This window comes from Taudactylus pleione, unplaced genomic scaffold (genome assembly GCF_031769625.1).
Source record: "Taudactylus pleione unplaced genomic scaffold, aTauple2 ptg000038l, whole genome shotgun sequence".
NCBI lineage: Eukaryota > Metazoa > Chordata > Amphibia > Anura > Myobatrachidae > Taudactylus > Taudactylus pleione.
Window position 1 is genome coordinate 5,107,087 of NW_028284440.1, and position 26,863 is coordinate 5,133,949.

Genomic DNA, 26,863 nt, shown 5'->3' on the forward strand with positions numbered 1-26,863 from the left:
AATTACCCCAAAATCAACTTTTCCGTTAATTTAGGCACCCCAAATTTAATTAAACCAGTATTTTTCAATTAAAAAAATATTGCATCTGTGTTTTTATTTTTTCATTTTTCGGGGTGCCCTCAAAGTACCCCAAAATCACCTTTTTTCCTACTTTTTAATTTTCGTTTAATTCAATTTGAGATTAAACAAAAAGTTTTTTTTATAGTTTTCTTGCATTTTTTTTTATTAAATTTTTTTTTTTAAAACACAAAATCAGCCATTTGACACCATTTAAAAACCTTCAGTACCTTCCTAATGCCCACAAGTAGCATGGCCTAGCTGTCAAGGCCACGCCTCACATGGCGGGTGACGTCACCCGCGCACTGCATCACTGGGAACACTGGCCTCTGAAGCGGTCATATGCAGTTTTAAAACCCATTAGGACTTTTAAAACCCATCATAAAAGTGATTTTAGACATAAATATGGATAACTTTTTTATTTGGACTATAAATGAGATGCCATGACTTTTGGACCATCTTCCGTTATAATGGAGACATTAAGAATTTGATTCAGACATTTTAATTTTACTTACCTGTGGGATCTTTTATCGAAAAAAAATCTCTTTAGAGTATTTATTTCCATAATATAGACTGGTTATTTTTTTAGAGATATTATATTTTAGTATGTGTATATTACATTCATTGCATATTCATTATCCACAGAAGGATTAGACCGAAAATACTGCGGTCCACATACAGGACATCGACGCGGCCCACAGACAGGAAGGAAGAGATTTTGCACCTCTCATCCTGTACTTCTAATGGGAGACGCTGTCGGGTAACCATGGACCAGTTAACAAGCACGTGGAATGACGTTGGGTGAATACATTCCAGCTACGTCATTAATATGCAACGCATGCGTTCCAGGTGCAGGAAGCGAATGCGGTGTCAGCACAATATAGGAAGATCTCTCCACAGACGGACTTGGCTTGACTATGAATGAGAAACGTTCATACGGATAAGTGCTACTATTGTGTGGTATGAGGATCTGTTTTGATCGATATATTATCGTTTTTTTCTATTTTGTGAATGTTAAGCACATGTGCAACTTAACACAAAAGGGGTATGCAGCCAGGACATAAGACCAATTATCCCCTTCTGTCACATGCCTTGAGGAAGAGCGTTTGCTCATTACGCATTGGTCGGTGACAGAAGGACCTTTTAAATTGTGGGTTGGAGAGAAAAAAAAAAAAAAAAAAGACTGGACAGCAGTGACAGATAGCCAAGCTTCAGGTTCCGGAGCCTCCAACTCTAAATCATCTATACGCTACACTATCGCTACTCTCTGATAACATCTCCACTCATTACCTGTGTTATAATGATTTTATCCATCAGGAATTTTTATCAGTGTAAATGCTGAATTTATGGTGAATTTTTCAGTCTATTAAACTGTATTTCATTGCACTATGTTGCATTATCATGCTGTGTTTTACATAAATGTTTTCCATATGCTTAGAACTTGATACTTCCCATTGAACCAAGAAAGAGATCATCGCATTAAGGGAAGTGTTTGTTTATTTTATCTTTTGTGACAAATAGTAAATGCTTCATTAGTGGGATTAGCGCCATAATGCTAGTCACTTCTTGTATTATTTGGTCAGAGGCTACTGTTCCAGTGGGGGGAGCCGCATCACAAAACTTAAAGAGCCCCATGCAGCTCGAAAGCCACGGGTTGGCCATCCCTGATCTAAGCGATCATACTGCTTTTTTTTTTTTTAAGCACAAAACCAGGGAACCTTGCAGCTGTGCCAGGATTTCATGGAGGTTCACTTCTGGAAGAGCCCATTTAAGAATTAGCTGTACAAATCTCTCCAGGTTAAGAGACCACACGCCAGCAGGATAGGGTTTCTGCTATGAAAATCCATATCCCAATTGTCCGCCCAAGGGATGAACAGAGTGGAGATTACAAGAACAAACGTCTCTGCCCAGAGTCAGAATAAGGGAAGCATCCATCGCCCTTGCACTCAGAGTGCCTCCCCCCCCCCTGATGGTTGACATATGCCATGGCAATGTCTAATAGGATCCTGACCAGCCTGCCCGTCAGGACAGACTGAGCACAAGGGCAATAAAATGGCCCAGGGTTCCAGAACATTTATGGAAGAGGATGACTTCTGCAGGGACCTTGCAGGCAGAGGTGTAAAGCCACTGCTCTCAAACCCGGGATGCTGACATCCATGGTCACAAAGACCCAAGACAGACCCTTACAGAGATTCCCCCTGACCAGCCACCACTGCAGGGACCTAGAGTGAGCAACTGAAAGACCAGATGGTCTGTGTACCCTGATCCCTCAGTAATTCCTGAGAGTGATACAGAGCATACTGGATGGCCTTGAATTTCAAGCACAACAGGACTGGATTTCAATACAAAGGACAAGACCTTCCTGATCAAACCCCAAATGGGAGCAGGTCTGGTCTTCCAGAAGGTACACCCTCTGAAGGCTGGTGTCAAAAATTAACCCCATCATGGATTGAAAGGGCACCAATAGGAACTTCTTGAAAGAGCGTTCAAGATAAAGCCGCCTTGACAAGGAGACCGTCCAAGTAGGGAGTACTGTTATACCCTTCTTCCGCAACAAAGATGCCATCACAACCATGAGTTTTCTAAAAACTCGTGGGGCTGTGGCCAAACTGGAGGGAAGCATCCTAAACTGATAGTGGGCTCTTCCTATGGCTATCTGAGGAGCGACTGGTGCCCCTCTCTGATTGGGACATGGAGATGTGCATACTTTAGGTCTATGGAGTCCAAACACTTTGGACCTCCACGCCACAGATCAACAAAGAAGGGGCTGAGGGACGGATTCGGATTTGCATGCAACATCGATGGTTTTCATACAAATCGTGGGGCGTCTGTGCAGGACCCTTTCTGGGCATGTGCAGAACAGGTTCTGCGTGATCGTTCAGTGCCCCCTAAGGCGCAGCCTGCCATTTGGTGATGGCGGGCGGCAAACTGTTCCAATCCACAAAACAAGCGGCATGTTGTCTCAGTTTTATGGGACTGCCGAGGCCAGGGTCAATAGCAAGAACAGACTAGCCATCTTGAATATGGAGGTATTGTGGTGAACTGCGCTCATCCAGTGTGGTGTGCCGGGAGGGACAGTATGTGTGGGGTGATTGAGAGTATGTGGGGAATGATTGGTTTTCGGAGGGAGCGGTAGGGGACTGGGAGTGCTGCACCGTCTACAGGAGTACCTGGTCCTGTTCGTTACCAAATGAGAATGGGGGTCAGGTGTGCCCTTCCTGTGAGGGAGGGGTAGATGTAGGATTGTGCTGGTGAAATTTTATGTTGTGTGAAGAATGACAGGCAACAAAATGTGGGGTCGAATCATTCATTGAAAAGGCACAGTGCTGCTCAGATATGGCCTCAAAAAGGGGGGGGGGGGGGGTAGGTGGACTCTTTCAAGGGGCTTCATACCGTGCGGTTCTGGACCAGCACATCTTCCCTGCTGGACCTTTGATCTACAGTCTTGCGAGCTGTCTCAATGTGTTAAGTTGCAGTAAGAATCAATGTAACATACGTAAAGAGGTCTGCTGTGGGCGTCGTCGCGCACAGTGGTGTAACCCAGTTCTTAGGATTCTTACCTACCGGTAGGTGCTTGTGTATTGGATCGATGCGGCCAAGATTACTTTTTGGTGAGTTGAGGGTACACCTCTTCCTGGCATTAGCTGCTGGTTCGGTTGCAGGAATTCTGGTGGTGCAGTATGCATCTTGGTGGGGGAGAGTGGGCTTCCCTGGTGTGTGGTTGTGCCCCACAAGCCTGCTGGTGAGGTCAGAGGTACACGTGGGCCCGATGGTATATGCCATTGGCTGAGGTACTGTTGGCTGGGCTGGTGGGTGCCCTTCCTCTCAGAGTACCAGTGTTTTCTCTCTGCTACGTGTGCAATGGCACTGGTGATGAGGTGTGCTAAACGGGGGTGTGCTCGAGCTTGTCCAGGACGGGGTGCCGATTGCTCCTGGTGCTCATGGCTGCCTGGACCAGTGAGTGTCCCGTGACACAGGTAATGTCTGGAGTTGCATGGAGCAGGGTGGGTGGCTGCAGGCAAGAGGGAGGTAGAACGGGCTGGTAATGTACGACACTGGTTCCGGATACTGGTGCGTCCTGATGGGGGATGAGGGTGGACTAGTGGTTAGGCGAGTGGTGTCGTCTCCAACACATTTCGGCTATGTAAGCCGCCTTCCAGGAGGTATGTCAATGTGCTGAGAGTGCGGGTATTTAACCCGCAGTTCTGGGTTAGGTTGCAGTCACGTGACCCACCGCAGCCAGTGAGAATCCATTTGGCTAGCGGCGTCTGTGTAGTGGAGGGTGTGACGTAGGTGGGAGAGGCCTGGGGCGTGTGGGTAGTCTGTGTGCTAGGACCAATGGGGGAGAGGCTGAGTGGAAAGTAAATAAATACTACTACTACGGCAGTCTCCGAGAGATTGGAGAGAGTAAGGAGATTGTGTAGGTGCCGAGGTGTGGCATGTAGGGAGATGGAGGGACATGTGTCCCTCTATCACCCTACATGCCACACCTCGGCACCTACACCAGTTCTGTCCCGCTACCTATCCTATTCGTCACTCCTCCGTCCCCTCTGCCAAACCCCCGACATCAAATGCCTCCCAAGGTGCACAACCCGCCACGCACCATCTCCTTACATAGTAGTTCGGCAGACGCACCACAGCGGGCTTCCCACGAGGGACCCACAGAGCAAGTAGAATGAGCGGAAACTGTAGCTGGCACAGAAAGGCCAGTCTGAGTGTAAGCCTGTGAGACAGTCATACAAAGCCATCTGGCCAGAGTGCTTGTTAAATGGCCATCCTTGTTTATGGAATCCATATAGGATTAAGAGGGAATAGAAATTCCTGATGGAACTAGTACGGTCCACATAGCTCTTCAGAACACAGACCACATCCAAAGAGGCCTCACCTGATGAGAGATCTGGTGATTGAAAGGTCGGAACCAAAATTTCCTCATTGGGAGGTGGAAACGAGACCACCTTGGGAAGAAAGCCAGGAAACGTTCGAAGAACAGCCCTGTCCGGATGAAAGATTATAAATGGGCAGCGACCGGAAAGCGCCCATAAATCCGATACCCTACGGGCAGCTGCTAAAGCCAGAACAAACAGTCTTCACAGTGAGCCATTTCACATCTACTGAATCCAGGGTTCGAATGGAGGTGCCTGAAGTGCATAGAGCACCACTGACAAATCCCGCGGAGCCACAGGAGGGACAAAGGGAGGTTGTATACGTAGAACACCTTGCAGGAAGGTGTGAGCATCCGGTAGAGGAGCAATTCTGCGCTGGAACCAGATAGAGCAGAGACGTACACCTTCAGAGAGGCTAGGCGGAGTCCCAGGTCAAATCCAACTTGAAGAAAAGCAAGGATTCTAGAAACCCTAAAAACCTGGAGGGTCACAGTTTCTAGTAGCACAACACTGGAAATATGTATGCCATACTCTGTGATAAATCCTGGCAGAGGCCGGTTTATGCGCCCTGAACATGGTCTGGACCACAGAACTAGAAAACCCTTTAGACCTTAGGAGAGATGTCTCAAGAGCAAAGCAGTTAAAGACAGACTGGCCAGGTCCGGGTGTAGACAGGGACCCCGAGACAACAGGTCTGGTCATAGAGGAAGTTGGAGAGGAACGTCTCTGGAGAGGCTTTGAAAATCGGAGTATCAATGGCAGCCGGGCCCGAGCTACCAACAGGACTGTGTCCCCTTCCTGCTTGAACTTTCGAAGAACTCAAGGCAGTAGGGATATTGTAGGAAAGAGGTATGCCAAATGTAAGGTCCACATCACAGATAATGCGTCCATGAAGGTTGCGTCGGGGACCACCTTGTTTTGGCCCCGTACAGCTTGTAATTGTGTCGTGAGGCCATGATGTCCACGTCCAGTAGAGCCCGTCGACTAGGAGATGAAAAACTTCTGGATTTAGACACCACTGCCCTGCATGCACGTAGTGACAGCTGAGGAAATCCGCCTCCCAATTGAGAATCCCCGGGATGAACACTGCAGAGAGCTTCGGCTGGGAGATGGCGTTCGGCCCATGTGAGAATGCGTAACACTTCTGCCATTGCTGACCGACTTGGTGTGCCTCCTTGGTGATTGAGGTAGGCCACTGCCGTGGCGTTATCAGACTGTACTTGTACAGGCTTGCCCTGAATAATATCCTGAGCCAGAGTGAGGGCTTTATAAATGGCTAGGAGTTCCAGTACGTTAATTGGTAAGACCGCCTCGGCTGAAGTCCAGCGCAGCTGAAAGGAGTGCTGGCTGGTCACTGTTCACCACCCGCGGAGGCTTGCATTCTCCCTGGTGGTTGATGTACGCCACCGCGGTTACGTTGTCGGATTGTACTTGAACCGCCCTTCCTTGAAGAGCGGTGCCGGACGACTGCAGGGCCCTGTACACGGCCCTCAGTTCCAGAAAATTGATGGGGAGAAGTGCTTCCTTCGCAGTCCAACGTTGATGAAGTGACAACGAGCCAGTCACTGCCCCCCCAACCATGGAGACTGGTATCTGTTGTGAGCAGGACCCAGTCCGGGATCCAAAAGGGGCGCCCCTCCACTAGATGAGCTGTCTGAAGCCACCAAGCTAAGGACTGCCGAACCTCCGGGGACAACACCAACATCCGAGACCGGATCCGGGGAGGTAACCCGTTCCGTTCAGATAGAATCAGCCCCTGCAGGGGCCTGGAATGGAACTGGGCAAATTCCACCATGTCGAATGCCGACACCATGGACCCCAGAACTCTCATTGCCGAATGGACCGACAGTCGGCAACTGCTCAGGCACCTGTGTATCTGTAGCTGTAGGGAAGAGGAGACCTTTTCCGGAGTCAGGAAGATCCTTTGCTGACAAGAATCTAGCAAGACTCCCAAATGAACCATCCGCTGTGATGGAATCAGGGAGGACTCTCTCCAATTATCAACCACCCATGCGCTTGCAGACAAGCGATTGTCAGGTGGAGATGTTGAAGTAGTACCTCCGCAGTGCTCGCCAGCAAAAAGGAGGTAGTCTAGATATTGCAGCAGCCGTACATTCTGGCTCCGAAGATGGGCGGCCATGATCGCCATCACTTTGGTGAATACACTTGGTGCCATGGAGAGGCCCAAAGGGCAGCGCCCGAAACTGGTAGTGATGTTGTAGGATAGCGTACCTCAGATACCGCCGGTGCGAAGGTGCTATCGGAACATGGAGGTAGGCGTCCTGGATATCCAGGGAGACAATGTAATCCCCAGGTTCCATCGCCAGAATGATGGAACGTAATGTTTCCATCCTGAATTTGTTCAAAGACTTCAAATTGAGGATAGGGCAATGAGAACCATTTGGTTTCTGCACCAGAAACAGAGTAGAGTAGTACCCCGTCGCTCGTTGTGACTGAGGAACGGGAACAATGACCCCTGCTTTCAGCAAGGACTCTATACCTCCCTGAATCTGCAAATCTTTGGTTTTGTCCAGAGGAGGACTTGTGCAGAAAAAGTGGTGGGGCAGTCTGTCCCGAAAAGACAGGGCGTACCCCTGGGAGACCACTTCTCGAACCAATGCATCCGTGGTGGTATTGTGCCAGCACTGGGCAAATTGAAGAAGTCGGCTTCCCACTCTGGGGTCCCCCAGAGGGAGGCCAGTCCATCAGGCAGAAGGTTTATCTTCCTGCTTGGAAGAAGGGCGCCAAACACTCCAGGCCTGCTTCTTGGGCTTAGAGGCAGCCTTGGTCGCCGACTGCCTCGGGAAGGACTGACCTTCGGCCTTACCCTGAACCAGAAAGGACCGAAAGGCAGAGGTCCTCAGCTTAGCAGGTGCTGAAGTCGAAGGGAGGAAGGCTGACTTGGACAAAATAGTGGATACTCTGGCTAAATCCAAGTCTGGACCAAATAGCAACTCCTCATTAAAAGGTAAGGCCTCCAGGCCGTTTTTAGAGTCTGCGTCTGCTCTCCAGGACCTCAGCCACAAGGACCGACGAGCAAACACAGCTGCAGCCGAAACCCTAGAAGTCAGCAGGCTGGCATCTAACGATGCTTCCCCAATATAGGAAGCCGCATCTCTCATCCGTCCCATTATTGCTCCCTAGATATCTGGAGCATCGTCTGGAAAAGTATCCTCTAATGCGTTGGACCAGCTCTCAACGGCTTTAGCCACCCAAGAGATAGCCATGGACTGACGGGCCACTGCCCCTGAGAGAGTAGATACTTTAAACAAGTCTCCACTTTCCTGTCCGTGGGATCCTTCAGAGAGGAGATAGACGGTACTGGCAATGTAGTGCTTTTAATTAAGCGGGTGACATGGGAATCCACCGCAGGTGGGGTTTCCCATTTCCTGCAATGAGTCTCAGGAAAAGGATAATTGGATGCCAACCGTTTCTGTGGTTGGAATCTCTTACTGGGCGACTGCCAGGCCCCCGCCATATGATCCGTCAATTGGTCAGACAGGGGAAAAACATTCAAAGTTACCTTAGACTTTTTAAAATTAGGATACTCTGACCTAGGAGCCGGTGCATCATCCTCTATGTGAAGGATGGCCCGCACTGCACTACCCAATGCCGGCACATTAATGGAGGAGTCTCCACCTCCTGGGCCATGGTATCCGAGTCAGTGTCCTCATGTACTTCTCAGTCATCTGAAGACACGTCCGTGTCCTTTAACTGCGCAGCCAGTGAAGCTGTAACGGGGCGTTTGGACGCCTTCGGGGGCATGTCACTTTGTAACATCGACTAAAAAGCCGAAGATGAGGCCGCCAGACTCTGAACAGAGCTGGAGAGTACATCCACCCAGGGTGAAGGAATCGCCTGAGGATACCACTGAAAGGGCACCACGGACTGCTGCGTCACTGGGAGAGACTGAACATACACAGGCAACCCCAAGGACCCACAGTCTGAGACCCGGGGGGGAGACTGCAATAACTGCGGAATACCCGGGGAACGGGGGATGGTATGCTGGGGCAACGCCCTAGTAGGGACTGCAGTCGGGACCGCTAAACGGTAAGCGATTGACGCCAGCACCTGTGAAAACATTGCCCGAGGAGGATCCTGCGACGTAGGGGGTTTAGAGGGACCAGGCACTAGCTGGCACCACCCACACAGACCATCCTGTGATAAATCCTCCCTATTAACCCCTGCAGAACAGAGTCTGCAGGAAAACACCACAACACAGGAGCCACAGAGTGCTCAATCTCCATGACACAATAAATTTTAAATATGTATCGCAAAGAAGAGGTGTGGCGTATAACCCCTGTGCACTCACAAGTATGCAACGCAAACAGCCCACAATATGGTACTGTGTAGCACACAACTGTATGTGACTGACCTTACAAATACTTGTTCTATAAAAGTGAGGTTCACAGAAAAACACCCTTCCCCCACAAACCTGACGGGCCATAGGAGAAGGAAAGGGATAGGTATAAGCTGACAGTTAGTAGAAATCAGCACAGACAGGCAGCTCTAGCAAAAGTCACATACCATGCAGAAAGATAATACTCACTGCACCTTTCGCTACAATCAACCTCCCAGATTCAGTGTCTGGGAGGGCTATAGCACTGTGTACACTGTCCTTTAGCAGGGGAGAGGTACGCAGGGGGACCGGTCCATGCACCGCCAGGGAGATCTGCGTTGCTGCCAGAGAGCTCAGAGGAGGCGTGGCCGCAGGAGGAACAGCTCAGCGAAGCCAGCACACAAGAGAAGGCGTGCCGAGCTGAGGGGAGGAGCCGCACGTCAGGGAAAGGCACACTCCCCTGGCCAATAATGAACCCCAGGGACGCTGGTTCCCGCTCCAGCCTTTACTCCCTGGTGGTCTAGCGGACACGCAGGGTAAGCCTGATAAGGGGAGCCCGCCGCCGCTAACTAGCGCCACCAGTCTGTCCCCAGAGACCGGCAGCTAAATACCGCATTTTCCCCGCGGGCAATGCAATGCGCTGCCCACGACTTACCTGACCCCGGCGAATCAGTCAGCAGTCTGTGGGAGGTCTCGGAGGCCTGCTAGTACTGACTCCGGGGTCCCGCTGCAATCCCCAGATCAGTACTGGCATCGCAGCGCCAGCGGGGTTGTTGGAGCGGCAGCGTGGACGTCCAGATGGACAGTCTGCTGCTGCCGCTCTGAAGAGTAAAAATAAACAAACATCTTCTTTTAAAAAAAAATAATGCTTATGCAGCCCCACTGCGCCAGGGTGACCCGACTCCAGCCGGGCACCAACTAAAAACTGAGGTGCCTGTGGCTCGGGGGCGGGGTATAGAGGAGGATGGACCCAAGTGCATCCTGGGAGCAGCAAAAGCTTTAACTGCGTGGTGCCAGTGGATCCAGATCCAGCTATACCCCCAAGGTCAACCCTGTGGACCCCCTATGGACCCTGAAGTAGAAACAGACATTTTGGGTCCATGGCCAGGAAACTCCCAAATCCCATTGAGAATGTGGTCAATCCTCAAAAGGCGGATGGACAAACAAAAACCCACAAATTCTGACAAACTCCAAGGATTGATTAGGCAAGAATGTGCAGCCAGTAGTCAGTAAGTGGCCCAGAATTTGACAGCATGCCAGGGCAAATTGCAGGGGTCTTGAAAAAGAAGGGTCAACACTGCAAAATTGACACTCTGCATAAACTTAATGTAATTGTTAATAAAAGCCTTTGGCACTTATGAAATGCTTGTAACATTACTTCAGTATACCATAGTAACATCTGACAAAAAGGTCTAAAAACACTGAAGCCGCAATCTTTATGAAAATCAATACTTGTGTCATTGTCAAAACTTTTGGCCATGGCTGTAATGTATGTGTAGATAAAACAGACCAACAGGTGACTGATACTAGCTGCTCACCTACCATTGCACCTGGTGTACAGTCCGGGGCCTTCTGCAGACTAGCAGGGCTTGGATAATCTAAGCATCTGCTTACAATGGCACTGGCCTGGTCCCGATTGAGACGTCCAGTGTTGGAAACTAACGACTGGTGAGCTATCAAGATTATCACAAAGTTGTTTCAAACAAACCCAGCACTGCTGCAGGAGGTCTCAGGAATGGCTAATAAAAATGAATCTTAAAAAAAAATAAAAATGTAAATAAATAGGCTGCCATAGCAAACCTCAAAGACTGTGCCCAGCTACACCATGCACAAAAAAAAAAAAAAACTGACGTTCTTGACAGTTGGGCAGAGTATACCCATGAGCAGCCCAGAGGAAGCAGTTAACATCGATTTCTGTTCACACCTATGGGCTGATCACAAATTGAAAAGCTCTGGGGACTTTCCAGAGAATAATTTTACGCTTTAGTCTAGAAAATTGGAGCGTGTAAACAAAGCAGAAGTTTCAACTGTTGCCAGGATCTCACTTTAGCCCACAATTTTGCAAAAAAGGTTTTATATATTTGTTAAAATAATGCAATCTGTTTACCAGCGCTCTTATCCCCAATTCACATATCAAATTTTATATGAAAACTGTAATTATAAGGCAATCTTCAAGAAACGTATCTGCATATAGAATGTGTGTAGTGAAGCTTTTATACATGCCTATTTTGTAAACGGTCTGCTAATGACGACAAGTAGTCTTAAATAAATGTATTGTTTATTTTTTGCAGACTGGGTTAGGGGGACTGGCACAGGAGTAGGGCACTAAACTGTTAACTAAACTAGCTCCGCCCCCCCAACCTCAGTATATTGCACTAACAAAGCATGAAGGAAGCGAACCAAAGCAAAAGGCAAGAAAAATGGAAAAACAGAATGAACAAGACAGCTGAAAACTGCCAGAGTGGATTATTCTTGGGGATGTAGTCAGCATCCCGACTGTCAGAATTCCAAACGGATTGCGGACATAAGTATTAGAGTCAGGGGGATACTTGGGGTTAGGGTTAGGCACTAGGGGGAGTGTTAGGCTGCGGGATGTGAGGGTTAGGCTGCAAGACGGACGAGTCAGGATAAGGATGACAATACTTAAGCTGGGCACACACTGGAGCGATGTCGGGCCGATATGCCATTTTATTAAGACATATCGCCTACATCGCTCAATGTGTATGCATGATTGCGCACTCCACCAGGTTTGTTGGGCTGCACATCAAACCTAGCGATATTGCTAGCGAGCAGTGCATTGTTAATTAATCATGCAACGGTGATCGTTCGGTCATTCATTGAAGTTGTCCAGTGTGAACGCACACTCACTGTTCACAGGCATTCGTTCTAATGTTGGAAAGAACGCCTGTCGCTCCAGTGTATACCGAGCCTTACACAAATCTGTCGGGACCCTGACTGTCAGAGTGCCGCTGTTGGTATTCTGACAGTCGGGATTCCGTACCCAACCCTATTCTTGATTGCAGCGAAGCTACATCCAGTGCAGCATCGCCCATGTAAATGGAAGCTTACCGGATTTGGTCAACTACAGCAAGCATTTCAGTAGAATCCCCTTCTGTCTGTAAACCAGACACCAAACGCTCTGTCCAAGATTCTAGAGCTTTGTTGACCCAGGTCATCGCTAACAAGGGAGAACCCTGCAAAGCAAAAATATTGACGTATGCTAATGCTGCGTATACACAGTACGATTTACAGGACGATATGAACGTTAACGATATCGTTATAGCGTTCATATCTTCCTGTTTCTGGTTCCCTCAAACGGCCAAACGATGTTCAATGTGTGGGCACAAAACAAGAGATATGGTAAGAACTTACCTTTGTTATCTCTGTTTCTACGAAGTCCATAGGGTCCACAGGGTTGACCTTGGGGTATAGCTGGATCTGGATCCACGGGCACCACGCAGTTAAAGCTTTGCTGCTCCCAGGATGCACTTGGGTCCGTCCTCCTCTATACCCCGCCCCGGCCACAGGCACCTCAGTTGGTAAGCAGCTAAGGCCGGAGGAGGAGACTAAACAGAGAGAAGGAAGACTGGAACACACAAGAAACCATACTCACAGAAATGGGAGACGGAAAACCGGTGACCAGCCACACAGCCCATTTGAAGCCAGGTGCGTCAGGGCGGGCGCCCTGTGGACCCTATGGACTTCGTAGAAACAGAGATAACAAAGGTAAGTTCTTACCATATCTCTTGTTTTCTACTTCAGGGTCCATAGGGGGTCCACAGGGTTGACCTTGGGGATGTCCCAAAGCAGTTCAACTAAGGGCGGGGACGCTCCTGTGCTGAAAGGAGTACCCGGCGCCCAAAGGATGCATCCTGAGAGGCGAAGGTGTCAAACGCATAAAACCTCAAAAACGTCTGAATTGAAGACCAAGTAGCCGCCTTACACAGCTGAACAGCGGAGGCGCCACGTCTAGCAGCCCAAGAGGGACCCACAGAACGAGTGGAATGAGCCTTAACAGAGGCTGGCACAGGTAAACCCTCCTGCGCATAAGCCTCACAAATAACTGAACGAAGCCAACGGGCTAACGTTTGCTTGTTGGCAGGCCAACCCCTCTTGTGAAAACCGAAGAGGACAAACAAAGAATCCGACTTCCTAACTGAAGCAGTCCAGTCCACATAGATTCTAAGTGCCAGGACCACATCCAAGGAAGCCTCACCAGCCGAAAGATCAGGTGACTGAAAAGCTGGCACAACAAGTTCCTGATTAATGTGGAACTTTGAAACCACTTTGGGCAGAAACTCAGGACGCGTGCGGAGCACTGCCCTGTCCTGGTGAAAAATCAGAAAAGGAGGGCGACAGGAAAGCGCCCCCAATTCTGAAACCCTCCTGGCCGAAGCAATTGCCGGGAGAAAAATGGTCTTAAACGTCAGCCACTTGAGCTCCACCGACTCAAGCGGCTCAAAAGGAGGACCCTGCAAGACCCTCAGTACCACCGTCAAGTCCCACGGAGCCACCGGAGGCACGAAGGGAGGCTGGATCCTGAGAACACCTTGGAAAAAGGTGTAAACATCTGGCAGTGTAGCAATCCGTCGCTGAAACCACACGGACAAAGCAGACACATGAACCTTCAGAGAGGCCAGGCGTAAGCCGAGGTCCAAACCCGATTGAAGAAATTCCAAGATTCTGGAAACCCGGAACACCTGCGGATCATAGTTTCTGGATTCACACCATTGAAAATAAGTGCGCCACACCCTGTGGTAAATCCGCGCGGAGGCAGGCTTGCGTGCCCTAAGCATGGTACCAATCACTGAACTGGAGAAACCCCTAGACCTCAAGACGGCTGTCTCAAGAGCCACGCCGTCAAAGACAGCCGACCCAGATCCGGGTAAAGGCAGGGCCCCTGAGACAACAGGTCCCGACGCTGAGGAAGAAGGTACGGAGCGTCGATGGAGAGGCACCTCAGATCGGAGTACCAAGGACGTCTGGGCCACGCCGGAGCCACCAGCACGAGCGTGCCGCCGTCCTGCTTGAATTTCCGCAGAACCCGAGGAAGTAAGGATATCGGAGGAAACAGATACGCCAGGTGAAACGTCCATTTCACCGACAGAGCGTCTACCAGACAGGCGCCTGCGTCTCTTGTCCTTGACCCGTAAACGGGCAACTTGTGATTGTGACGGGAGGCCATCAAGTCCAGCTCCGGCAGCCCCCACCTGTCCACGAGTAGCTGAAACACCTCTGGGTGAAGCGACCATTCCCCGGGATGCACATCGTGACGGCTGAGGAAGTCCGCCTCCCAATTGAGGACTCCGGGAATGAAGACTGCCGAGATCGCTGGAACGTGACACTCCGCCCAAGCAAGAATGCGAGACACCTCCGACATTGCTGCCCGACTGCGAGTTCCCCCTTGGTGGTTGATGTACGCCACCGTGGTGGCGTTGTCGGACTGCACCTGAACCGCCCTTCCGTGAAGAGCGGGGCCGGACGACTGCAGGGCCCTGTACACAGCCCGCAGTTCCAGGATGTTGATGGGGAGAAGTGCTTCTTCCGCGGACCAACGACCCTGAAGCGATAATGAGCCGGTCACTGCCCCCCAACCCCGAAGACTGGCATCCGTCGTGAGTAGGACCCAGTCCGGGATCCAAAAGGGGCGCCCCTCGACCAGATGCGCCGTCTGAAGCCACCAAGCCAAAGACTGCCGAACCTCCGCGGACAACACCAGCATCTGAGAGCGGATCCGGTGAGGTAACCCGTTCCATTCCGATAGAATCAGCCCCTGCAGGGGCCGGGAATGGAACTGGGCAAATTCCACCATGTCGAATGTCGACACCATGGACCCCAGAACTCTCATAGCTGAATGGACCGACAGGCGGCAACTGCTCAGGCAACTGTGTATCCGCAGCTGCAGGGAGGAGACCTTCTCTGGAGTCAGGAAAATCCGCTGCTGACGAGAATCCAGCAGGGCTCCCAAATGAACCATCCGCTGTGATGGAATCAGGGAGGACTTCTTCCAGTTTATCAACCACCCGTGTGCTTGAAGACAAGCAATGGTCAGGTGGAGATGTCGAAGAAGCACCTCCGGGGAGCTCGCCAGCAGCAGAAGATCGTCCAGGTACGGCAACAGACGTAGACCCTGACCCCGAAGGTGGGCAGCCATAACCGCCATCACCTTGGTGAACACCCTCGGAGCCGTGGAAAGGCCAAAAGGCAACGCCCGAAATTGGTAGTGATGGTTCAGGATAGCAAACCTCAGATACCGCTGATGTGCCGGTGCTATGGGCACATGGAGATAGGCATCCTGGATATCGAGGGAGACCATATAATCCCCGGGTTCCATCGCCAGAATGATGGAACGTAACGTTTCCATCCTGAACCTGGGAACTCTGAGGTATCTGTTCAGAGACTTCAAATTCAGGATAGGGCGATGAGAACCATTGGGTTTCTGTACCAGAAACAGAGTAGAATAGTACCCCGTCCCGCGCTGAGACTGCGGAACGGGAACAATGACCCCTGCTTGTAGCAAGGGTTCTATAGCTACCTGAATCTGACCAGCTTTGGTCTTGTCCAGAGAAGGACTCGTACAGAAAAACTGGTGGGGCGGCCTGAACCGAAAAGACAGGGCGTACCCCTGAGAGACTACTTCTCGAACCCAGGCATCCGTGGTGGTATTGTGCCAACACTGGGCGAATTGGAGAAGTCGGCCTCCCACTCTGGGGTCCCCCAGAGAGAGGCCCGTCCCATCAGGCAGCAGGCTTATCCTCCTGCTTGGAAGAAGGGCGCCGAGCACTCCATGCCTGCTTCTTGGGCTTGGGTGCGGCCTTGGTCGCCGAATGTCTCGGGAAGGACTGGCCCTTGGCCTTACCCTGAACCCGAAAGGACCGAAAGGCAGAGCTCCTCACTTTAGCCGGCGCAGAGGCCGAAGGGAGAAAAGCCGACTTGGACTTAGCCAAAGTATCCACTATTCTGTCCAAATCCGGACCAAATAGTAAATCACCATTAAAAGGCAAGGCCTCCAGACCCTTTTTTGAATCTGCATCAGCCCTCCAGGACCTCAGCCACAGGGAGCGCCGAGCAGATACCGCTGCAGCCGACACCCTAGAAGTGAGCAGGCTGGCATCCAAAGACGCTTCCCCAATATAGGAAGCTGCATCCCGCATCTGTCCCACTAACGCTCTCTGGATATCCGGAGCCTCATCAGGAAAGGTATCCTCCAAGGCATTGGCCCATGCCTCAATGGCTTTAGCCACCCAGGAGATAGCCATGGACGGGCGAGCCACCGCCCCGGAAAGAGAATAAATGGACTTTAAACAAGTCTCCACCTTCCTGTCCGTGGGATCCTTCAAAGAGGAGATAGACGGCAATGGCAACGTCGCGCTTTTGATCAAGCGGGTAACGTGGGAATCCACCGCCGGCGGAGTTTCCTATTTCCTGCAATGAGCTTCAGGAAAAGGATAGTTCGCCGCCAACCTCTTCTGTGGATGGAACCTCTTACTAGGTAATTGCCAGGCCGCCGCCATATGATCCGATAATTGATCAGACAGGGGGAACACAGTTGAGGTCACCTTGGCCTTTTTTAAAATTAGGAAACTTCGACCTAGGAGCCGGCGCATCATCCTCAACATGTAGGATAGCCCGCACCGCCCTAACTAAGGCTGGAACATTAATGGAGGACTTAGCTTCCACCTCCTGCCCCATGACATCAGAGTCAGAGTCCTCATGGATTTCTCCATCATCTGAGGACACTTCCGAGTCCGACAACTGCGCAGCTAGTGAACTCACAACCGGACGTTTAGACACCCTTGGTGGCACATCACCTTGCAACATAGACTGAAACGCCGAGGATGAAGCCGCCAGACTCTGTACGGAGCTGGATAGAACATCCACCCAAGGCGGAGGAGCCGTCGGAGCAACACTCTGCAAAGGCACTACAGACTGACACGTCCCTGGGGAAGACTGCACATACACAGGCAGTCCCGAGTAAGGACCCACAGTCTGGGCCCCGGGGGAAGACCGCAACATTTGTGGAACCCTCGGGGAATGGGGGATGGTGGGCTGCGGTAACGCCCTAGAAGGGACCGCTGATGGGACCGATAACCGGTCCGCAATAGACGCCAGCACCTGTGAAAACATCGCCCAAGGAGGGTCCTGTGATACAGGGGGGTTGGAGGGGCCCGGTACCAGCTGGCACCGCCCGCACAGACCATCCTGAGATAAGTCCTCCCCATCAACTCCAGCAGCACAGCGTCTGCAGGAAAATAGCACAGGAGCCACAGAGCGCTCAGTCTCCTCATCCGACATGATACCGTAAATACACAAGAAATAGGTATCACCAGAGGAATTACGGTTTTAACACCCGCGCACTCACCAGTATGCGACACAACAGCCCAGATATGGTACTGTGTAGCACACAACAGTATGTGACTGACCCCACAAATACGTGTTTTATATAAGTGAGGGTCTCAGAAAAACGCCCTTCCCCCACACACCTGCCGGGCCGTAGGAGAAGGAAAGGGATAGTTATAAGCTGACAGCAAGGAGAATAAGTCACAGACAGGCAGCACTAGCAATAGTCACATACAATGCAGAAAAGTTAGTACTCACTGCACCTTCCGCTACAATCAACCGCCCAGATTCAGTGTCTGGGAGGGCTATAGCGCTGTGTACACTGTCCTTTAGCAGGGGAGAGGTACACAGGGGGACCGGTCCACTTGATACCGCCTGGGAGTCTGCGATGTGCCAGTAAAGATGGCCACCGGAGACCTCAGAGGAGGAGTGGCCGAGAGATAAGAGCAGCTCAGCGACGCCAGACTGCTTGTTGAAAGGCGCGCTGAGCTGAGGGGAGGAGCCGCTAGACAGGGAAGGCTGCCTCCCCTGGCTAGCAATTAACCCCCGGGTTGCCGGTCCCGCTACCAGCCTGATACCCTGGTGGTCTAGCGGACACGCGGGGTATTCCTCAATTGAGGGGGAGCCCGCCGCCGCCGCTAGCGCCTCCGGTCTGTCCCCAGAGACCGGAGGCTCCTGACTGCATTGAAGTATCCGCGGGCCGCCGCACGCGGCGACCCGCGGCTTACCTGATCCCCGTCGCGTCCGGCAGCAGTCAAGGGAGTCCCCAGAGCCCGGCTAGTACAGGCTCTGGGGTCCCGCCGCGATCCCCAGAGCTGTACTGTATGCGCCAGCGGGGAGAAGGAGCGGCAGCGTGGACGTCCTAAAGGACAGTCTGATGCTGCTGCTCTAACAGTGTAAAAAAAGAAGAAAAAAATAAAAAATTTCTCTTTTAAAATAAAGCTTAGGGGCTGCTCCTGCAGCCCCACTGCGACAGGGTGACCCGACTCCGGCCGGGCACCAACTAAAACTGAGGTGCCTGTGGCCGGGGCGGGGTATAGAGGAGGACGGACCCAAGTGCATCCTGGGAGCAGCAAAGCTTTAACTGCGTGGTGCCCGTGGATCCAGATCCAGCTATACCCCAAGGTCAACCCTGTGGACCCCCTATGGACCCTGAAGTAGAAATGGTCGATATAGATATCAACCATCGCCCGTGCATGCAGGCCAACATGGTCGATATCGACCATGTTAGCCCGTTTACTATAGGGATCCGCGATCAATGTTATAGTAGTTGGGGAGTTGCTGCATGTGCTGGATGTTCAATCCATCACATGCAGGACGATCAGACAACGATTTTCTGATCGTTAAGTCGCTCCGTGTGTACAGAACTTAAGACTCACTCTTCCTAGCCATTTGATCCAGTAAGGGCGCTTCTTGTGCCTCAGCCAGTCTGGTAATAGGAGCATCTACTCGAGGTGGAACCTCTCAGATTGAGGTGTCTTCCTACAAATAGGGGTAAGAAGATTTAAAGTATAGGAGAACCTGAAATGTTCTTTCAGGTTTAAGCCAAGCCTCTTTCAAAATATCTGAAAAATGTGAGAACCGGAAAAGTTAGAACCGGTTTCCATTTACGTTTAAGTAAGGAAGAGGAGGCTACCACCCCAGAAAACTCCACTTCCTGAATATTCAAGTTCTGACAACTGCAGCAACACCCAAGCTTGCTGGAGAGTCGCCCTCTCAACCAGTCTGATCCTCCCAGACAGAGTCCACTATTTCCCCCCCCCTCTTGGGAATAATCCACAGAATCAGATTCTTCAGGAAAACTAGCTTGATGTGGACTTGAATGTTTCCTGGCTATGGAAAACCCAGTAGTTAATTGCAAAGCAGTACTTGGAGGAAAAGTGGGGAATGCTGTGTAAACAGTCTCTGACTTGTGTTGTCTGTTAGCGCTAATGCCATACCGGACACAGGATCCGCTCTTAGGTGGTGCTGTCGGGACTTCAGTACTGCAGCCCAGCACTATCTATAAGTATGCAGTGACTGCTTTACCTTAAAGAGATTTCCCCTCAGCTCACTTTGGCTTGAAATTGGCCTCTGACCGAGCTCCGGTGACACTCTGATCTCATCGGGACCAATACCTCGCACTGTGGTAAAGGGGGCTTGGGGAATGGGGGGGGGAAGAGAGGGAGCACTGTCTTAAGCTAAAGCTAAGAGTCCAGCTCTGAGGCTGCCTGAACCCTGTCAACAGGGACTAAGGTGCAATTAAGACAAACCAAGAAATAAAAGTAAACAAACTAAGCTCTATAATCCATGCCTTACTCCTAAGGCACTGAAGGAAAACTGGAATTAGGGGGAAGCAAAAGGGTTTGGGGTAGGGAGTTAACGGTTTAGTGCCCTACTCCTGTGCTAGTCACTCTAACCCAGAGTCCACAATGCAGTGTCCCCTAGATCGTCTGTATGAGGAAAGGCAAAATAGACATCAACTACTAGTGTTCACGCTAGGCTAATTTAGCAGGGCGCTGTGCCCTGCCCATTTCTGAAATGTAAAATATGTACCAGGGCCTTACTCGGAGCACTATGCAGAATTCCATTACATGTCCTTCTGCTCTAAGTGTTCTCTTGTAGTAAGCACAGAGCTACAAGATGGGGGAATACCTGTCCAGAAGGCAGAGGAGATCAGCACAGCATGTTATTATGTAGCCATCTACACACCCTGTCTCCTGACATGGTCACTCAATTTCGATGAGATGCAGCCCTGACCCAACAGTATCCCATAGGAGGGACAGCCAATCACATCACTGCCGCAGCTCCCTGTAGCACTCAGAGCAAAAGAACAGGGTAAGCAGCGAGCATTAATTGTTTATGTCCCTCAACAGAAGAACAGACTTTTGCACAAAGAATCCTAGTGACTTTGGTTTTCCCTTGCCTAAAAGTTGGGAACTATTGATCTAATTTAACCCTCATTGTACATTGTGTGCTTCCCAGCCAGTGTAGCTTTAGCAACATATAGCGTTGTCAAATGTTTGCCCTTCAAAATTAAAATGTGCCCTCAGTGATCAATGTCCTGCCCTAAAAAAATCCTACAGTGAACACTAGAACACCACTTTTACATTAGAATCTTTGACAGTCAAGTTCACCTGAATCAATATTAAGCAAGTTTTGGCTACGGTTTCTGAACCTATTTTAAACTCCATTAAACCTTCTCTATAGTGTATGAAAAACGCACCTTGCTCCGCTTGGTCTTCTCCCCTACAAGTTTCATAAATCTGTTATACTGCTCTTCTTGATTTGAGAGATCTCTAATCTTTCGTATTTCCTCTTCTCTTTTTCTTCTCTCCTCCTCCTCTGCTTGATTATTTTTCTCTTCTGCTTGGCTCTTTTCTTCAGCTTTCTGTTGTTGCAGCTTTTTCCATGCTTTTGTTTGTTGTCTTCTCAATGCCTGTTTGGCTTTAAAATATAACATACATTATGACGTTATATCATAATTAGAGAGACTTTTAAAGCATTCCCTAAGCGTTCTGTCAGTCCAATTGAGTTTGTAACATACCTGCATAAGCTGCATTAATTTTGCGTGACAAAAGACAGTTTGTGCTGCCCTTCTCCTTCTGAGGCTCCACCTTGCCCTTCTCCTTCTGAGGCTCCACCTTGCCCTTCTCCTTCTGAGGCTCCACCTTGCCCTTCTCCTTCTGAGGCTCCACCTTGCCCTTTGACAGTTTCTCTTTGCCTTCTTTCATCACCAATTGTTCTTTCTGATGCCATTTTTTACTTGCAGATTGCAAAGCCAAGAGGCGCAAATGGAGTTCTGATAATTCCTCTTCCTCGCCAACAGGTTTCTGAAAGAGTGAGTGAAACAATGGTTAGAGAAGGGCCTGGCTGTTTGTAAGGGAAATCAGTCAATCACCCATACACTTGTTGCAGTGGACCACAGACACTAACATCTCAACTAGGTGGGCAAACTTTAATACCCGCCCAGTTGTGCTGTCAGCCCAGACACAGAGTGGTAGATTGACAAGTGTGTATTGGCTTAATAATCGGCCTCTTGGTCGGCAGACAAGTCGGACAGGTGTGTACCCACTATAAGACTCTTTTCATACATTATGACAAACATTAAGACCACTAATTCAGCAACAAATGAAAAACGCTTTGACAATTTTTACATGTTACTCAAGCATTAGGAAGGTAAAACTATTCAGCAAGGACAGATTAACTTTAGAACTTCTGAAGACACAATAGCATTCAGAAGCCATGACAATTTTTATGTGAATAGGGGGCAGTGCAAGATCTAGCAACACTTTTGCGTTCATGATTTTAATGGTATATCAGATTTGTTTTTCTACTAAAAGAATTCTATCAATACATTTTTATTATAGCCCCCAAAATGTCAAGTAGGCTTACATTTTGGTCTAAAAATATTGTAAACTATTTTTCCATTGTATGCAAGTTCTTTACATTACCTCTGTGCACAGTCCACAATTCAACTGTTATAGATGTTCATTGCTGGGCATGTATTCTAATAGGCGCCCAACGGAGCAATTCAATTGATTCTCCGTTCGGGCACCCATTAGTAGTTATTGTGGCCACAAGCACCAGGTTTAGCCACTGTGCACAGCTGCTAAACCTGTCTAACGTTAGGGTGCCCCAAAAAACGGGCTTTGGACATAGTTCTTCTCGCATCTCAGCAGGCTGCAAGGAGGAATGTGTTCCCCCGCAGCTTTAGACGTCCGAATGGAGCAACAATTGAATTGCTCCGCTGGGGGCCTATTCGAATAGAGGCCCAGCAGGGGGAGTTTATAAAAACTGAATACCCCCCTTAATGTAAAAAACAAGTACTGGTGATATTAGACTGTCTATACCAACTTAAAATTGTCCCCCACAGCCCTCCCCGGTAATTCATTATAACCCCCTTGCCTTGCCACTCTATGGTGTATTCAAGCAGATGGGATGTTACAGTTTGATATTACACATTATGCTGCTGCCCCAGGTCAGTAATAAGGTGGGAACACACATACACACCAAGATAATAAAGTCACCAGACCAACCTGTGCACAGACAATCAGTGACACCAAGCAAAAATCCCCTTCTATATCAGCTGCTGGAAGAAAGAAGCAGTGGACCATGGTATACCTAGGTGGAACCCTTGATGCAAACAGGGGATTTTTACTTTTTCATTTGTCTGGACATTCCCGTGATGCAATAAAAGGATTAAAGCCACTGAAAGGTAGCAGGTTGTTATTTTGTACCCTGCACATATTTGAATGTGGGATGCTAAAACTTTATTCAAGCAAGTCTCCCTATTTAAATAACAAAATGTTTATAAATTATTACAAAAATAGTTATTTGATTAAAACCCTTGAAAGGACAAACATTTGTTATATAGGACTGATAAAAACCTTTATCACAGTTGTTTCATCTGCAGTGTTGCCATCACAAGAAACAGTCTGCTCAATTTCATCAGGTTCTGGAAGAGAGCACAGATAGATTTTGGTGAGGTTTAACTTATTGATGTCCAGAGGCCTTTCACCATTCATATAAAAATCCCAAACTTCCCCAAATGTTTATTTTTGTAACTGGTGTAATTGTTAGCATTACTGCCTCAGAGCACAGAGGTCTTTGGTTCAATTTACACCAAGGCCCCAACTGTGTGGAGTTTGTATGTTCTCAGTGTTTGCAAGGGTTTCTTCCCACAGTCCAAAAACATATTGGTAGTTTAATTGGATTCTAACAAGAAACGTCAGTGTATGTGTTTGTATACTTGCGGTACGGAATATAGGATTGTAAACTGCACTTAAGCATGGACTGATGTGAAGGGCCATATATTATCTGTAAAGCACTGTGGAATATGTGTGCTATATAAACTTAATAAATATAGGAAAATATTGTTATTTGCCACTAGTGTGCCACCTTCTTTAATTCTTTGTCAGATTAGAATAATAAGTGACCCCTCATTTGATGCTATATGTTACTTGTAGGGCTATACATAATCCTACAAGTCTTATGTAGAAAAAAAAAAAAAAAAACAGCAAATTATAACTTACCGATAATTCAATTTCTTCTAAATACTTCATGGCAGCCATTACAACCCCTTCTAGTATTAGAAAGGAATATTGATACATAAAATTGGATTTTTATTAAAAATCAAAAATGGATTGGATTTAAAATAGGATTTTTTATTAAAAAAAAAAAAATTAAATAAACATTTACAAATTTAAAACATTTACTTAAAAAAAAAAAATTAACAAAATCCTATTTAAGTCCCAAAAATCTGATAAAAAAAAAAAAAAGAAAAAAAATAGGATTTTGGTTCTTACCGATAAATCCCTTTCTCCGATTCCACAGGGGACACTGGAGTTCAAGACAGTGGGGTATAGACGGTGGTAGAGCAGAGCCTGGCACTTTAAATAATCTAGAAGTGTGACTGGCTCCTCCCCCTCTATGTCCCATCAGCCCCAGTTTAAGAACTGAGCCCGAGAGGAGACGGAGGACAACAGAAAAATTAGGAAAAGGAGAAGACCACAGAACGGAACAAGACCGACTGAAGGAGAACAAAGGAACCCATTGCAGGGAAACCATGCAGTCACACAACCATAGAAGGAACCAAACAAAACAGCAAGTGCGCAGCGCTGGGCGGGCGGCCAGTGTCCCCTGTGGAATCGGAGAAAGGGATTTATCGGTAAGTACCAAAATCCTATTTTCTCCTTCATCCACTAGGGGACACTGGAGTTCAAGACAGTGGGGACGTCCCAAAGCCAACCTCCTGGGTGGGAAGCGCGGAGAACTTGCTGACCCCTTGGCCAAACCAAAACAGGGACCGCAAAGAACCATAGGCCCAGCGGAAGCTGAGGATTAAGTGTCGTAGAGCACAGGAGACAAACACCACTCCTTGCTAAACAGTCATAGAAACTTCCATAACGTACAGGTTAAGTCAAAAGGAACAGAACGGCTGGCGAGAGAACAAAGACAGTTGAGAAACGTCAGAACCAGTTATCTCAACTGAAATAGACCAAACCAGACCGTTGGCAGCCGAGAGCCCCAACAAGAATCCATAGAAGGGCCGTAAACAAGAACAAACTCGAGAAACCGTACTAGAGGCTATACAGGAAGCTGCAACAGGTGCAGACAGCAGAATCCCAGCACAGCTGGACATAAATCGTATATACAGAAGTATAACAATATCAATATACAGAGCTAAACTTGTCCACAGACTCCAAACAGAGTATGCAGGGAGTCAAAAGACTAGACCGAACAGTCGCCCTGAACCCTCCTTGAGGTCCAACTACAACAAAGTTGTTAACCAGCGGAAGGGTTAGGCCATAGAAGTCTCCAAAGAGTGGAGATCCCACTGGGCCTGAGACGAAATAGAGATTATTGAGACTACAAGACCCTTCAGAGGGTCAGACAGCAGTACATCCCATACTGAAAACAGGGATAAAACAGCAACTGAAACGCTGCCGCTAAAAAGAAAACAACTTCCAACATGATGGAAGTGCCTAGTCAGTACCAACTGCTGGCCCGAACCCTACCCGTAAAAGAGCACGAATGCAACAGTCAACCAGGGAGAGCTACCAATATAGGGAAGCATCCAGTCAGCAAGGCTAGAGCACTAGGACAACCATGAAAGTACCCGTCAGGTACCTGTCAGTGTGATCAAATATCAACAGATATAGAACAGAAAGCCCAACCAGGCCCCCTGCGTGGAACATAGTGACTGTTACACATCTATGTAAAGATGTGCACTAGCCCATAGGTGCGCTTCGGTCCATAACCCCAACAGATTCTAGTAGATAGTGTCACTAATCCAATGTTGTAACGATGCACCCACACACCAGGAAAACTCTAAAGTGTAGAGCCAACTGATTAAAAGAGTGGATGGCTGCTAGGACAGCAGCTAGGGTGCATTAGGGAGAATAACACTATGTATGTCAGGTTGCATGAAAAATGAGCATCTTCCTAGGCATCAGTGAGGTATGCTCTTACCTTTGAGCGACCAGAATCCCTCTGGACGCTATGTAGAATGTCACTGACCTTTACCAACACACAGCAACCTGCCACGTTAGGAATAGAGAGTAGCTTCAGTGGGCCAAGACCAATGCTCTACAGCACGGACATCCATCTGGAGATGTGCAGCATAAAACACTGTGGAAACTAGCAAAATGTTAGTGGAGACAAGAAAGTCGTAGAACAGGACTCTATACTTGAGCCTGTTCCATAAGGGATGTGTATCTGTATAGTCGTGTTAGACCATACATATACCCCTAAAACGGTCCGCTAGTGTAAGTCCTTACATAAATATGTATAATGGTGAAGTGCGTATTATGCCCACCAATCTAATACCACCCAGGCATTCGATCCTGGGACCCTTCTGTTACTGGTGTACTCGCCTTATCAGGTGAGCCATTTTATCTCCAGATGAACCCGTTTTTGAAGTGGGAATCAAAAAGACGACCTCAATGCTGTGAGGCAGTAATACCACCGCACTAGCCGCGCATCACTAACTTCCTCTTGTATGAGCCACCGAATGGAGCACAGAAGATATAAATCTATATAGATGCACATATGCATAGCCTCTAACGTGAGCACAGAATGAAAAAAGGTTTTAAGATCAGCCTATAATGTAGTATATGGTTTTCACATATATGCATGGGAAGAGTACTGCTCCTCTCAAAGGTAAGCCAATGTGAGGCATAAGCCTGGGGAAGGGACCCAAAAAAAGAGCTAACCCTGAGTGAAGGGTATGCTATAACCATAAGTTCTGGCCACAGCACCAGAACAGTGGCTAATACTATACATTTAGGCAAGGTAGCTAGTATACCATGAGGTAGCTCAGACTTTAGATGAAGCTAGGCACCCTTTGTGATAGATGCGGTGAGGCAGTTCCAAGGGGAAGTCTGACAGGGGGTAATAGCAGGCGCTGCAATTGGCAGGACTGTGTCTCGTCAGCACAGCGCTACTAGCCGGGATGTGCACCAGCTGAATAACTGGCCCCTCTCAGAACCTCATAACGTGGTGTTATAGTTCAAAAATTAAAGGGGATTGGGCTAGTTCCCATTCTGCTAGCAAACCAGCCATCACTATACTCCTGTCATCCAGTGACAGGCATCCCTACCGTTTGCGCTGAAGGACTCCCAGCGTGGGATGTGGAGGGGATAGGAGACCACGCTAAAGCACTCCCTGCTGCAGGTAGTGCCTAAGCTATACTACCTGCGTGCAGGAGATGACAGTAATATTTCTAAATAAGAACATGAGCAAGAATTAAGAGCCATGAAAT

At 48.8% G+C, this 26,863-nt stretch overlaps 1 protein-coding gene across 1 annotated transcript in view; it reads right to left on the reverse strand.

Moving 5' to 3' along the window:
* Nucleotides 1-26,863, reverse strand: part of ZFC3H1 (zinc finger C3H1-type containing) — a 134,451-nt gene that overhangs the window by 94,386 nt on the left and 13,202 nt on the right. Inside the window, exons 3-5 of the mRNA XM_088452529.1 lie at nt 22,989-23,056; nt 21,146-21,431; nt 20,825-21,045 (exon numbers count right to left, since the gene is read on the reverse strand). Coding sequence (XP_088308655.1) covers nt 20,825-21,045; nt 21,146-21,431; nt 22,989-23,056 — 575 coding nt within the window. The remainder of the gene's footprint in view (nt 1-20,824; nt 21,046-21,145; nt 21,432-22,988; nt 23,057-26,863) is intronic.